Here is a 13,688-nt window from a genome sequence, read left to right as displayed (position 1 = left end):
TGCCAAAATGAATCACCTCATAAGTCACTGCATTGAACTTCATCTGCCACTTGTCTGCCCAATCCACCAACATGTCTTCTTCCTTTTGAAGCTCAAGAGTATCCTCACAGTTGACATTTCCAATCTTCGTATCATCTGCAAACTTTGAAATCATGCCCTGCACATCAAAGTCCAGGTCATTAATATATATCAGGAAGAGCAAGGGGCCCAACACTGACCCCTGGGGAACTTCACAACAAACCTTCCTCCAATCTGAAAAACAACCCATTTATCAGTACGCTGTTTCCTGTCACTCAGCCAACTTCTTATACCAGTGCCTCTTTCCCTTTTATTCCATGGCCTAGATTTTTGCTCACAAGTCTTGTGTGGCACTGTATCAAATGCCTTTTGAAAATCTATACACACATCAACAGGGCTTCCCTTATCAACCTTCTGTTACTTCCTCAAAAAAACTCCAGCAAGTTAGTTAAACATGATTTTCCCCTGATGAATCCATGCTGGCTTTCCTTGATTATCCTGCACTTGACTAAGTGACAATTGATTTTATCCCAAACTATAGTTTCCAGGAGTTTCCCTGCCATTGAGGTCAAATTGACTGGTCTGTAGTTGCCAGCTTAATCTTTGCACCTCTTTTTGAACAAGGGTGTAACATTCGCAATTATCCAGTCCTCTGGCACCTCCCCTGTGACTAAGGAAGACTGGTAAATTATCACTAGTGCCTCTGCAATTTGCACTCACTTCCCTCAGTACCCTTGGAAGCATCTCAACCGGTCCTGGTATCTTATCTATTTTAAGTAAAGATAGCCTAACACCTTCTTCCTCTTGATTCTAAGTGCCAGTTACCTCCTCTCTCACCTCAGCCTGGGCAAAGTTAGATGCAAAGTACGTGTGCAGCACCTACACTATTTCACCCGTCCTCCACATGCAAGTCGCCTTTTTGTCCCTAATCTGCCCTGATCTTACTTTTACCACCCTTCTATTACTTGAAGGAGAGCCCCTTTTATGTTAGCTGCCAACCTCTTTTCATGCTCCCTCCTTGCTTTTCTTATTTGTTTCTCCACTTCCCCTCTGGACCTTCTATATTCAGCTTGATTTTCCATTGTATTTTCTACCTGACACCTGTTGTACGCACACTTCTTCATTTTCATCTTTACCTCTCTCTCGTAATCCAGGGCGCTCTGGAATTATTTGTCCCACCTTCCCCCTTCAAGTGAATATACTTGACATTGCCTGCAATACTTTTTCTTTGAAGGTGGCCCGTTGTTCAGCACCACCCTTTCTGCCAACACTTGATTCCAACTCACTTGACTCAGATACATTCTCATCCCATCAATTTGGCTTTCCCACAATTAATTAGGCCTGCTCCAAATTGTGCCCTGTCCTTTTCCTTGGCCAGCCTAAACCTTATGACACAATAATCACTGTCCCCTAGAGGCTCTCCTTATGTATACCTTATGTACTTGGGCCAACTCATTCACCAGAACCAAGGCTGAAAATGCATGTCCTCTTATTGGACTGGAAACATACTAATGCAGAAAATTATCTTGAACACATTCCAGGAACTCTGCCCCTCTTGTCCCTTTGTACTACTCCTATCCCAGTCTATACTTGAATAATAAGTCCCCCATTATGATTACATACAATTCTCACACCTCTTTGTAATTTCTTGGCAAATTTGTTTCTCCACATCCTTTCCACTAGCTGGTGGTCTATATACGACAGCAATCAATGCCATTACAACTTTTTCATTCCTTACCTCTAGTCAGAGAGATTCCATCCTTGACCCATCTGGAAATTCCTCTCTCCTCAGTACCATAATGCCATCTTTAATCAATATTGCCACTCCCCCCACCTTTTCTTCCTTTCCTATCTCTCCTAAACACCTTGTACCCAGGAATACTTAACACCCAGTCCTGCCCTTCTTTGAGGCCAGGTCTCTGTTATAGCAATATTATAATTCCATTTGTCAACCTGTGCCTGCAGTTCACCAGTCTTATTAACCACACACCGTGCATTCACATACATGCACATTAGCCCTGACTTTAAAAAAAAAACTTTCCCTCTTATTCTGACCCCATACAGTGAATTGCTATTGCCTACTCTAATTCTATCAATCTCTCCAAGTATCCTATCTACCTTGATACTACACTGATATATCCTCATTATCAGTTGATACTTCTCTCTACTCTGAATTTCCCCTCGGGTTCCCATACCACCCCCCCCGCCCATTCAGTACAGACCCTCCCCACCATCTCGAGCAAACGTCCCTGTGAAGCCACTAGTCGCACTCCTGTTCAGGTGTAACCCTTCCTGTACAGGCCCCACCTGCCCCAGTTCAAGGGACAGCATAAATAATAGCCGATTTCCTCCCTTTCCCAACATTTTACTTTGGTTTGGACATCATGTCAAGTGACAGCATAATATGCACCATGATTCAAAAAGCAAAAGTCACCTCCCAAACAAATGCTTTTCGGATATAAAACTGAAACATGTCTCCTCTTTTCTCGCTGCGCTTACCTTATGACAGAAATAAGTAAACCAGAAGGATCTTTACTTTTACTGATGGCACTCCTGTACTTTCCTGCTTCACTCGCCATCTTTGTTGTCACTGACCCGCGACCGTGCGCGTGCGCTGACGGTGGGAACAGTCGCGCCGACCTCACGTCACTCACAGCGATTCTAACCAGTCATCATCAAGCTAGGGCTTTATTGAGCGCAGCCAAATAAAAAATATAACCAAATGCACGAAAATAGGATTTCACAAACATGATGATTTTGACTGTTAAATACATGAGGACAGCCTTTGTTTTTGTATTTTTTAAAAAAACCCACAAGACAAAGAACTACAATTCCCATAATTCCTGGACCGTTGAGAACAACGCTAACTTTATTTAAACTGCCTGAACGAATGCTCTGAGTGCGTTGGCACTTGTCTATTGAACGGCCGTCCCGCCCCGAGGCGACTGCGGACCAATCAGCTCTGTGATTCAATTGAACACCAGACGGGAGTGGCGGAGCTTGCCTGACGATTGACCAATCGCGGCAGTTGTTACTGTCTGGTGGGTTGCGAAGAGGCGTGATGGAGAGGACCGGTGGTGGCCTGTGACTGGATTTCTTGCTCCCGATAGTAACTCCCGCATTTCTGAAAGTTTTCCTTGGCGGGGATCATTAGTTTGTCTCTCTGTTTTCTTTTTGCTTGTTTTAAATTAATGCTGGTGAGATGGGAGGTAGTGGGAGTACAAAACGCGTCTCCTTCGAAGCTGATGAAAATGATCAGATCACTGTGGTGAAGGGCATTAGGGTGAGTGTGTCACTGTTAATTGGAGTAATGCAAGTTTCTTGTCACTTTTCCATTAGCAGTAAACTGCTGCTTTAGTAATGTTTTTAAACTCCCAGATTCTTAATAAACTATCACTTTTAACTTGAAACTTCAGTTTTCAGAAACTTTTTTTTCCAGTTTTCAGTGTTCAAGTTGAGGCCTCTCCTTGACATGAGGACTTTTTACAGACTGCAAGCCCCTTTACCAGCCGTTGCTTCTGAAAGTAAATTGCTTCACATATTCATTCATTTGCAACTAGGTTTTTAAAAAATTGATGATCATCACTCCCTTCCTCCCTCTCCTCAAACCGGTTTTGGTATTATTAAACCAGCTTTTTTGGTTTTCGTATTAATAAAGTTCAGACTCCCTGATAATGTGCCACATTTCTGATCTTAATGTATGAGAGAATCTTAAAAGAGAGGTTTTCATTTGTATGGTGTCATTCATGATTTTGGGATATCTTGAAATACATGACAGTCCATTAGGTGCTTTCTTGAACTGTTACTGTCACAATGAAGAAGCTGTGGCAACCAATTTGTGTACAGCAAGCTCCCACAAATGACTTGATTTTTTTATTCATTCATAGGATGCGGGCTTCGCTGGCTGGGCCAGCATTTATTGCCCATCCCTAGTTGCCCTTGGGAAGGAGGTGGGGAGCTGCCTTCTTGAACCATTGCAGCCCATGTGCTGTAGGTACACCCGCCGTATTAGGAAGGGAGTTCCAGCATTTTGACCCAGTGACAGTGAAGGAATGGCAATATATTTCCAAGTCAGGATGGTGAGTGACTTGGAGGGGAACTTCCAGTTGGCGGTATTCCCATCTGTCTGCTGCCCTTGTCCTCCTAGGTGGTTGTGGGTTTGGAAGATGCTGTTGAAGGAGCCTTGGTGAATTCCTGCAGTGTATCTTGTAGATGGTACGCACTGCTGCTACTGTGCATCGGTAGTGGAGGGAGTGAATATTTGTGGATGGTGTGCCAATCAAGCGGGCTGCTTTGTCCTGGACTGTGTCAAGCTTCTTGAGTGTTGTCTCACAACACTTATCTAGGCAATTGGGGGAGTATTGCATCACACTCCTGACCTACGCCTTGCAAATGGTGAAGAGGTTTTGGGGAGCCAGGAGGTGAGTTACTCATCACAGGATTCCTAGCCTCTGACCTGCTCTTGTAGCCACAGTATTTATATGGCTAGTCCAGTTCAGTTTCTGGTCAATGGTAACCTCCAGGATGTTGATAGTGGTGGATTCAGTGATGGTAAGACAATTGAATGTAAGGGGGCGATAATTTGGTTCTCTCTTGTTGGAGATGGCCATTGTTTGGCACTTGTGTGGCATGAGTGTTACTTGCCACTTGTCAGTCCAAGCCTGGTTATTGTCCAGGACTTGTTACATTTGAACATGGGCTGCTTCACTATTTGAGGAGTCGCAAATGGCGCTGAACATTGTGGAATCATCAGCGAACATCCCCACTTCTGACCTTATGATGGAAGGAAGGTCATTGATGAAGCAGCTGAAGATGGTTGGGTTGAGGATACTACCCTGAGGAACTCCTGCAGTGATGTCCTGGAGCTGAGATGACTGACCTGCAACAACCACAACCATCTTCCTTTGTGCTGGGTGATTCCAACCGTTGGAGAGTTTTCCCCCTGATTCCCATTGATTTCAGTTTTGCTAGCTCCTTGATGCCACACTCGGTCAAACGCAGCCTTACTGTCAAAGGCAGTCATTATCTCCTCTGATTCAGTTATGATTGATAAAGGATAATTTTTTGGATAAATGCCCCTGCTCTCTTTTGAAACAGCATCATGGAACTTTGCTGCTCACCTGTGGGAACAGATGGTTTGATGTCTCATCCAAAAGACAGCACCTGTGACAGTGCAGCATTATCTTAATGCTACACTGGAATGTTGGCATTGATTTTGTGGCCAAATCTCAGGAGCGGGGCTTATAGAATGATGCAGCACATTTAGTCCATTATGCCTGAGCTGGGTCTTTGAAAGAGCTATCCAGTCAATCCCAATGCCCTGCCCTGCAAATCTTTCCTTTTTTGAAAGTTATTGTTGAATCTGTTTCCACTATCCTTTCAGGTGGTGCATTCCAGATCATCATAACTCATTGTCTTTTAAAAAAACAAACCTCTCATCTTTGGTTCTTTTGACAATTAGCTTAAATTTGTATCCCCCTGGTTACTGTAAAATCTTAGAAACCCAAGACAGAGATTTTTGTAAGTAATCATTCATGGGGTTTGCTTGGAGAGAATAGTAGAACTGGGGATCAACATTGATAAGCTCATGAGGGTTTAGTGATTGTGAAGATTTGGAGATGTGTGTCTTAAATTGAACTCGGCAAGACAGGCAGTTGACAATAAGAAGAACTAGATGAAGGGCATTAAGAGCATGAGTGAGCCTTGGCTCAGTGGTATCACTCTTGCCTGAGTCATAATTTAATGGTTTACATTCTACTATATAGACTTGAACGCACAATTTAGTCTGACATTTCACTGTAATATTTTGCCAAAGAACTGTTTGTTTGGATGAGACTTTAAACAGGTTCTGGTTGCCCTCAACTAAAAGATTTCATTAGAAGAGCAGCAGAGGAGTCCTTCCAGTGTCCTGACTGACATTCACCTCTCAACCAATGCCATTGAAGCAGATTACGTGGTTATTTATCTGATTGTAGAAACTTAGTATGCCATTTTTGTCAACTTGACAGCAATGCAAAAGTACATCATTGGCTGTGAATGTATCACTTGCATCCTCAGGCATGAAAGGCACCATATTAATGTAACTTTATTCTTTAATGGAATGAAAGAATTTGTATATTTCCAAAAAACAAGCTTTTCACAGCTTCAGAATGCTCCAAAGTATTATACTGCCAATGCAGTACCCCTAATAACATAGAAAATGCTGGAACCAAATTGTGCACAAGGTCCCACAAACAGAAATAAGATGATGACCAAATAATCTTTTTTTAGGGATGTTGGTTAAGGAATAAATATTGGTGAAGCCACTGGGGAGAACTCCCCTGCTCTTCTTTGGAATAATGTCATGAGATCTTTTGTGTCCACCTGAGTGGGCAGACAGGACCTCAGTTTAACACTTCATCTCACTGGTAGCACCTCCAACAGTGCAGTGCTCCCTCAGCACTGCACTGAATAATTAGTCTGGATTCTGTGCTCAAGTCTCAGGGGTGGGACTTGAACCTACGACGTTCTGTTTGAGATGCTACCAATGAGCCAAAGCTGACATGAAGTGAGACTTGGGAAGAAATTGTCAGATGAATCCAAGATTCAGCTGCATTAAGAAATGGCGGTTTAAAAAAAAATCACTAATTAAAATTGTCAACTATGTATCCAACAGGAGGAAGGAACAAGAAGGGGAAATTAGAAAGTCAGGGCAGGTTAGTTAACCAAGGGAAAATGAAGAGTAAAATGGAGTTTCCAATAATGGACATCCTGTATTGTCATCAAGGTAAAGCGTATAGAATGGGGATTTAAAAACAGAAAATGCTGGAAATACTCAGCAGGTCAGGCAGCATCCATGGAGACAAATAGTGTTAACATGTTAAATCTCTGACCCTTCATCAGAATGGTGATTTGTCTGCTGCAAGGTAAAGTTGTGAATATTGTGGAGAGGCTGCATAAATAATTGGCAGAGACCACGTGACAATTCATGACAAGAAAGGGGGACAAACAGATCCAAAAGGAGGTTGATTCATATTGCTACAATTGAAATACAGAGACTTTGGGTTTTTACCTATCCAGGGCCAGTGATTTATTCTAACTAAGTGATTAAGTCCAATTCTGTTTATATTGTATGGGATATTTACTAGTGCATTACAGATTGCATTCCACCATTCCATCAATTTTAATGACATCCACAAATCAATAGCTTTGTTGATCTTTCTTTATTTTTAAAAAGAGGTTTACAGATAGAATTATTGAAGCAAGTGAAAAACAACCAACCGGAATATTGTCAGTTTTGGTCACAAAACCCATTTAAAAACTTAGGTAGAAGTGCAGAGAAGATCCAACTAATGATCCAAAGCGTCAAATGCATGAGCAATGAGGAAAGATTGGAGAATTTCAACATGAAATAAACAGAGCCTGATGAATTATTACATCCTCAACATTGTACCTGCCTTTTAAGAGTGGAAGAAATAGGAGCAGGAATAGATCATTCAGCCCCTCATACCTGCCCTGCCATTCAATACGATCATGGCTGATCGTCACCTCAACTCCACTTTTCTGACCGCTCCTCATATCCATTGAATCCCGGAAATTAAAAATCTGTTGATCTCAGTGTTAAACACACTCAACAATGGATCATCCACAGCCCTCGCGGGTAGACAATTCCAGAGATTTACAACCTCCTGAGTGAAGAAAATTCTCAACATGGGTAAAGCTGAAAAATGACATGTGGGGTAGCCACAATACTGGTCGATCACCCTTTATCTACTACCTATTTTTGGATTTGATGGGTAGTTTTATAAGTGGATGCTCTTCCTGCCCCCAACCCTCCCCATTTTTCCAGGCTGGGCACTGGCACCGATACATGCTGTCTTGCCTGCGCCAGTGTTCTTCTGTGGCCAACAAGTCCTGAAGTGGGGTTTGAATCCAGGACCTTCCAGTTCAGAGGCAGGCTGAACTACATGGGCTCCTAGGGAGAATTTTTTTTCTCATCCTGGTCATAAATGAGTAACCCTTTAACCTGAGACTCTTCTAGATTCCATAGCCAGGGGAACCAACCTCTCATGGTCAACCCTGTCAAGCCTGTTTAGAATCTTGTGTATTTCATTGCAATCACACCTCATTCTTTTAAACTCCAGAGAGTATCGGCCCAATTTACTCAGCCTCAGCATAAGACAACCATCTCAGCCAGGGCACCAGTCTAGTGAACCTTCACTGTGCTGTCTCCAATACAGGTATATCATTTCTTAATTATGGAGACCAAACCTGTATACAGTATTCTTGGTGTAGTCTCACTGAAGCTCAGTACAGTACAATTGTAGTGAGACTACTTTATCCTTGTACTCTAATTCCATTGCATTGAAGGCCAACATGCTATTTGCCTTCCTAATTCCTTGCTGTACTGCATGCTAACTTTGTGTTCCTTGTACGAGTACACCCAACTCTGCCTAAACATCAACATCTAAAAGTTTCATGCCCTTTAAAAGTTATTCTGCTTTTCTATTCTTGCTACCAAAGTGAATAACTTTATACTTTCCACATTATATTGCATCTGCCACCTGATTGTCCACTCACCGAACCTGAAACTCATCCAAAGCTCATTTTGTCTCTTGTATCCTGCCCTATTTGCCGCACAACTTTCCCAGGGGAGGTCAGCCTGAGCAGTTACCTACGTACCCATGAGAACCCTACTAAACACCCCAGTTGATGAACATGGTCCACCTTCACCTCAAGGATGAATAAGGAATCTGTCCCTGTCTCTCTACAGCCTTTTTGTGCCCTCCTTACAGCTTACATTCCTATCTAACAGATTATAAGCAAACTTGGATACATTACTCTCAGTGACTTTGTTTAAGTCATTAATATAGATTGTAAATAGCTGAGGGTCCATCATTGCTCCTTGCAGCACCCCGTTAGTTACAACCTGTCAACTTAAAAATGCTCCCTTTTGCCAGATTCTCTGCTTAATGTCCGTTAACCAATCCTCCATTCATGCTCATTTTTATCCCCAATTACATGAACCTTTATCTTGCATATTAATCTTTTATGTGGCACCTTATCAAATGCCTTTTTGAAATCCAAATATCCTACATCCTCTGGTTCCCCTTTACCAACCCTAATAATTACGTTCTCAAACAAAACTTGATTAAATTTGTCAAACACCTTCCTTTTACAAAACCACATTGACTAAGTGCATTACCAAGACTTCCTTTAAAAAAAAATTCCATTATTTTCCCAACGAATGACTAACTGGCCTGTAATTTTTTCTGTGTCTCTCCTTTCTCGAATAGTGGAGTTACATTCATTACTTTATGATCCGCTGGGACTGTTCTAAAATCTAGGGAATTCTGCAAAATAATAACCAGTGCAACCATTATTTCTGTTGATAGCCCTTTTGAACCCTTGGATGTAGGCCATCAGATTGTGGGTTTTGTTGACTTTTAGTCCCTTAAATTTTCACCAATAGCCTCTACTGAAATTAATTACCTTATGTTTCTCACTCTTATTTGCCCCTTGGTTACCATCTATTCGGGTAAGTAATTTGTGTTTTTCTTTAAGCATCCTGACCAAGCTGCTGTATAGTTCTAGAATTTTCTGTTTCAATTTCGATTTCCAACATTTGCAGTTTTCCTATTTTAGCGAGCTTTCAAGACCTGTAATCTAGGTAGATGGTAACTGTAGGTGGATAATTGAAACATGACTTCAAGTTAAAGCAGGAAAGTAAGGTCAGAGGACATAACTTTACCTTCACTTTTTAATTTAGCATTAACGTTCAGAAGAATTTGTTCTCTCAGTGACAAGTGTTTGACATAATGCCTAGATAACAGTTATAAATAGTTAGGAGCATAAAAGTGGAGTTAGATGCTGTAATTTGAGAGTTAGAGTACAAGAACTTGAATTTCAAAATCGTTTTTGTTGTCATTTTTAAAAATTACCTGGCCATTATCTCATGAATCTATTTGTGGAATCTTCCTGTGTGAAAATTTGATGCTACATTTCTTATAGCAATGATTAAATTTCAGGATACTTCATTGACTGTAAAATGCTTTGGGACAACTTGAGGTTGTGAAAGGCACGATATGAATGCAAATCTTTATATTTTTCTTTTAATGTTTAAAAATGTATTACATTTTACTATAGCATGTATCTATATTTCATATATGACCATTTTTAAAATTACTTTCCTCTGCCCCCTTGAAGACATTGGTTTTCATTCTGTGACACAGTTCCACACTATCCAGCATATTGCTCAACTTGCCATTTTTCATCTGTCCATCTTTGCAGTGAGTGCCAATGGATTATCGAACTGCAGAAGACATTACAGCTAATTCCAGTCCTGTCCTCCTCCAGTATTGTATGCACAATGCTTTTTGGGGTTGCTTTATAATGATATTGAAGAGGAGCATCAACTGATTTATGTTGGTCCTTTTAATAAAAAAAATTCCTCTTAGTTTTAGGAAAGCAAAATGCTGTGGTTGCAGGAAATCTGAATATCTGATGAAAGGCCACAGATCTGAATCCTTAACTCTGTTTCTCTTCACAAATGCTACCAGACCTGAGCATTTTCCAGCATTTTCTGTTTTTATTCCTTTCAGTTTATTGGTTTGGCTTCTCTACAGTTCTGTCAAGCATCTAGTGGACAGGATCGCACTGAACCTTACATTTGTGTCTGTTGTTTTCATTATGGCCAGCATTTATGTTGTTGCCATATGTTCACCAGTTTAGCAAGATGCAAACAGATTTTGATTAGTTGCATTCAATTACTGCTGTTGTCATTTTGCCAGCCTAAAAAGTGTTGTCATATGTATAGTTTAAGTGTTTGCTCTAATATAATCCTTTTTCTAAAAGGTTTGAAAGATTTTTTTTTGATTTAACAAAACAACCATCTGATTAAGTTATTCAAGGTTCATCCCAAGAATGTATCTTAAACAGATAAGTTACCTTTTCTTCCCCACGTCTATGTGCTGATGGTCAAAAGTGTCAATGTATCAGTAATGGTTAAGGCCCAATAACAATCTTGTTCACTGGCAATTACATTGTATCGCAATTAGATTGTTAAGACAACTGCATTGTTAAAACAGGTGATGGGCATTAGTTTACCCTTCAAAACAGTATAAATGGGTATAGCTATAACATTACAGTTTGGAAGGGATTGGGGATGTCTACTGCACGGAAGAGCTGTTTTGAGAATAAACCAGCTTGAGGTAAAAGACTAGCTTTGGACTCATTTTTCCACGACAAGCACTTACTGTGAGTAACCTGGTAGCAGAGGATGAACTTTAAGCTTTGGTGATTGCTGTATATAAAGTTTTTTGCCTCAATCTTCTGGGGAAAAAGAAGCATACTGCTGCTGATACAAAATGGCGGAAGGAAGGTGCAAAACCTCCAGCTTTGACTATCCACCAATTTTTTCTGAGTCTGAACCATATCACCAATGGAAAAACAAGGTGGAAATGTGGACATGGGTCACTTCTTCACCTCGGAAGTAGCAAGATATGGCCTTGGCTTTATCGTTACCAGAAAAAAACTATGATTAGCAGTGTAGTATTTTTGAAAATGGAAGTGATGACTTGAACAATGAAGAGGGATTGATCCCTCTATTCCAATTTTTGGATACGTTTTACAAAAAGGATGAGTTATTGGAAGCATATGAAGATTGGACAATCTTTGATAGATTTGGGAAAACTGAGGATCAATCCGTGGAAGAATATACCATGGATTTTGATAAGTGGGATAAGAGACTGCAAAGATTTGAACTTAATCCCGGAGTTAGTTACTTGATTGTGCTCGCAATTCCCACATTGATAGACTTTTAGCACTGACAGAAGTCCAATTCCATGGGAAAGACTCTCTCCTAGACCAAATGGCTGCTGCCCTAAAAGACGAAGGATGGAGGATTCTATGGTGGCCGAGTTTTGAGATCGACCAAATATTAGACAAAGATTCCAGTGCAAAAATGGAGTTTCTGACAGGTGGTTTGAAAATGCATGTAATTTGAGAGTCAGAATAAGAAGCACGTCTGGGATGGTGACCATAGGCATTTGAACCCAAAAATGCACAGGGAATGGTTAATCGGTGTGATTCTCACTATCATTGTGTGATGAATTGCCCACAGCGAAAGAATCGTGTTTTTGAAGTAACCCACAAGACGGATTCTTCTGAGGCTGAAAATGATGATGGTGACTGTCATGATGGAATTGTGTTGGTCACAGAGTTTGAATCCAGTGATGAGTATCTTGGTGGCCAATTCCTTCAACTGTGTAGTCCTGACAGCAGTTGCGTTTCCACGATGTGTGGGGTGGATTGGCTTAACTGTTAACTGGAGCCTCTCAATGAGGCAGACCAGCGGAAGGTCAAGGAGTGTGAAAACTGTACCTGCTTCAGGTTTGGAGATGATAACACATTACATCTTCCAAAAGGGTAGCCCTCCCTTGCAAGATAGCAGGGATCAATCTGTTCATCAGTGCTGATGTGGTCGCTAGCGAGATACCTGTATTGTTAAGTTGCTCTCCGATGAAAAAGGCTCAGATGATGCGAGACATGAGGAATGATAGAGCAGCTGTGTTCAGCAAAAATATGTATCTACATTTCACTCGGTCAGGCCATCACTGCCGGTCAATAAGGAAGCCAGATATTTCTCATCAAAAAGTTCATGAAGTTTTGTTAACTTCTGGGAATAAAGAACTTGGTGGATAAGAAGATTACTTGGTAGTTACATTGACAGTTTGCACATCCGGTGCCACAAAAACTGAAAACTCTACTGTGAGATGTTGGAATGATTGATAAAGGATACAACAACCTTATTGAGCAAATCTTTGCTCAGTGTCAAATTTGTATTAAATATTGCAAAACACCACCACCTCCAGTTGTGTGCTTGCTACTAGCCGGGGAATTTAACGATGCAATGACATTGGACTTAAAAGTATGGGACAAGGATAGGGGTATATTTTTTTTGCTGCACTTCATAGATATGGCAAGCAGATTTAGCATTTTCTACTGTAATACACAGTAAGGACAAAAGGACCATTGCTGATAAGGTCATGGAGAAATGGGTAGAAACAGGATTAGAACACCAACGCAATTCCTGACAGAAAACGTGGAAGTTGCCAGTGAGGAATTTCGAGACACTGTAGCTGAGAGCCAGTTTAGTTCTGGTTTGTGCGAGAGAAACCATGCGGTGATAGATGACATGTTACATAATATATTGACCGATCAACCAGATTGTAGATTGTAAATAGGCAGTGCACGCAAAGAACTCTGCAGATGGCTGGAGGGTACAGTCTGTCCCAGTTGGTGTACAGAAGAAATCCCAAGTTGCCTTTGGTGTTACCAGATGCTCCCCCTGCTCTAGAAGGAACTAGCGTTAGTTCCACCTTTTCTGCTCATCTGAATGCTTTGCATGCAGGCAGAGAAGCTTTCATTAAAGCTGAGGTTTTGGAGAAAATTCGATGCGCCTTATGGCATTGCATAAGACCATCGGGAGTATAGTTTAGACAAGGAGACATGGTATATTACTAAAAAGGAGGCCAGAAAGAGTGGAAAGACCCTGGCAAAGTGAGAGACAGTGTTGGAAAAGTAGTAATTGTGCAACATGGTAATTAAACAGGGTACATTCTTCAAGGTGAATTGGCACTGACTATACCTTTACAGGTCGTGAACAGGACATAAAAAGTGAAGCGGCACCG

At 41.2% G+C, this 13,688-nt stretch overlaps 2 protein-coding genes across 3 annotated transcripts in view; one reads left to right on the top strand and one right to left on the bottom strand.

Annotated features, from left to right (window-relative positions):
- Positions 1-2,631, bottom strand: part of exoc4 (exocyst complex component 4) — a 509,047-nt gene extending 506,416 nt beyond the window's left edge. For both annotated transcript variants that reach the window (XM_078553055.1, XM_078553056.1), the window contains exon 1: positions 2,518-2,631. In XM_078553055.1, coding sequence (XP_078409181.1) covers positions 2,518-2,597 — 80 coding nt within the window. In that variant the 5' untranslated portion in view covers positions 2,598-2,631. The remainder of the gene's footprint in view (positions 1-2,517) is intronic.
- Positions 2,632-3,051: 420 nt separating this feature from the next.
- chchd3a (coiled-coil-helix-coiled-coil-helix domain containing 3a) overlaps positions 3,052-13,688 on the top strand; it is a 331,631-nt gene continuing 320,994 nt past the window's right edge. The window contains exon 1 of the mRNA XM_078553053.1: positions 3,052-3,301. Within this exon, the coding sequence (XP_078409179.1) occupies positions 3,221-3,301 (81 nt within the window). The 5' untranslated portion in view covers positions 3,052-3,220. The remainder of the gene's footprint in view (positions 3,302-13,688) is intronic.

The sequence above is a fragment of the Cetorhinus maximus genome, chromosome 12 (assembly GCF_964194155.1).
Source record: "Cetorhinus maximus chromosome 12, sCetMax3.hap1.1, whole genome shotgun sequence".
NCBI lineage: Eukaryota > Metazoa > Chordata > Chondrichthyes > Lamniformes > Cetorhinidae > Cetorhinus > Cetorhinus maximus.
The sequence above is the reverse complement of the archived record's forward strand: the minus strand, read 5'-3'. Positions and strand labels throughout refer to the sequence as shown.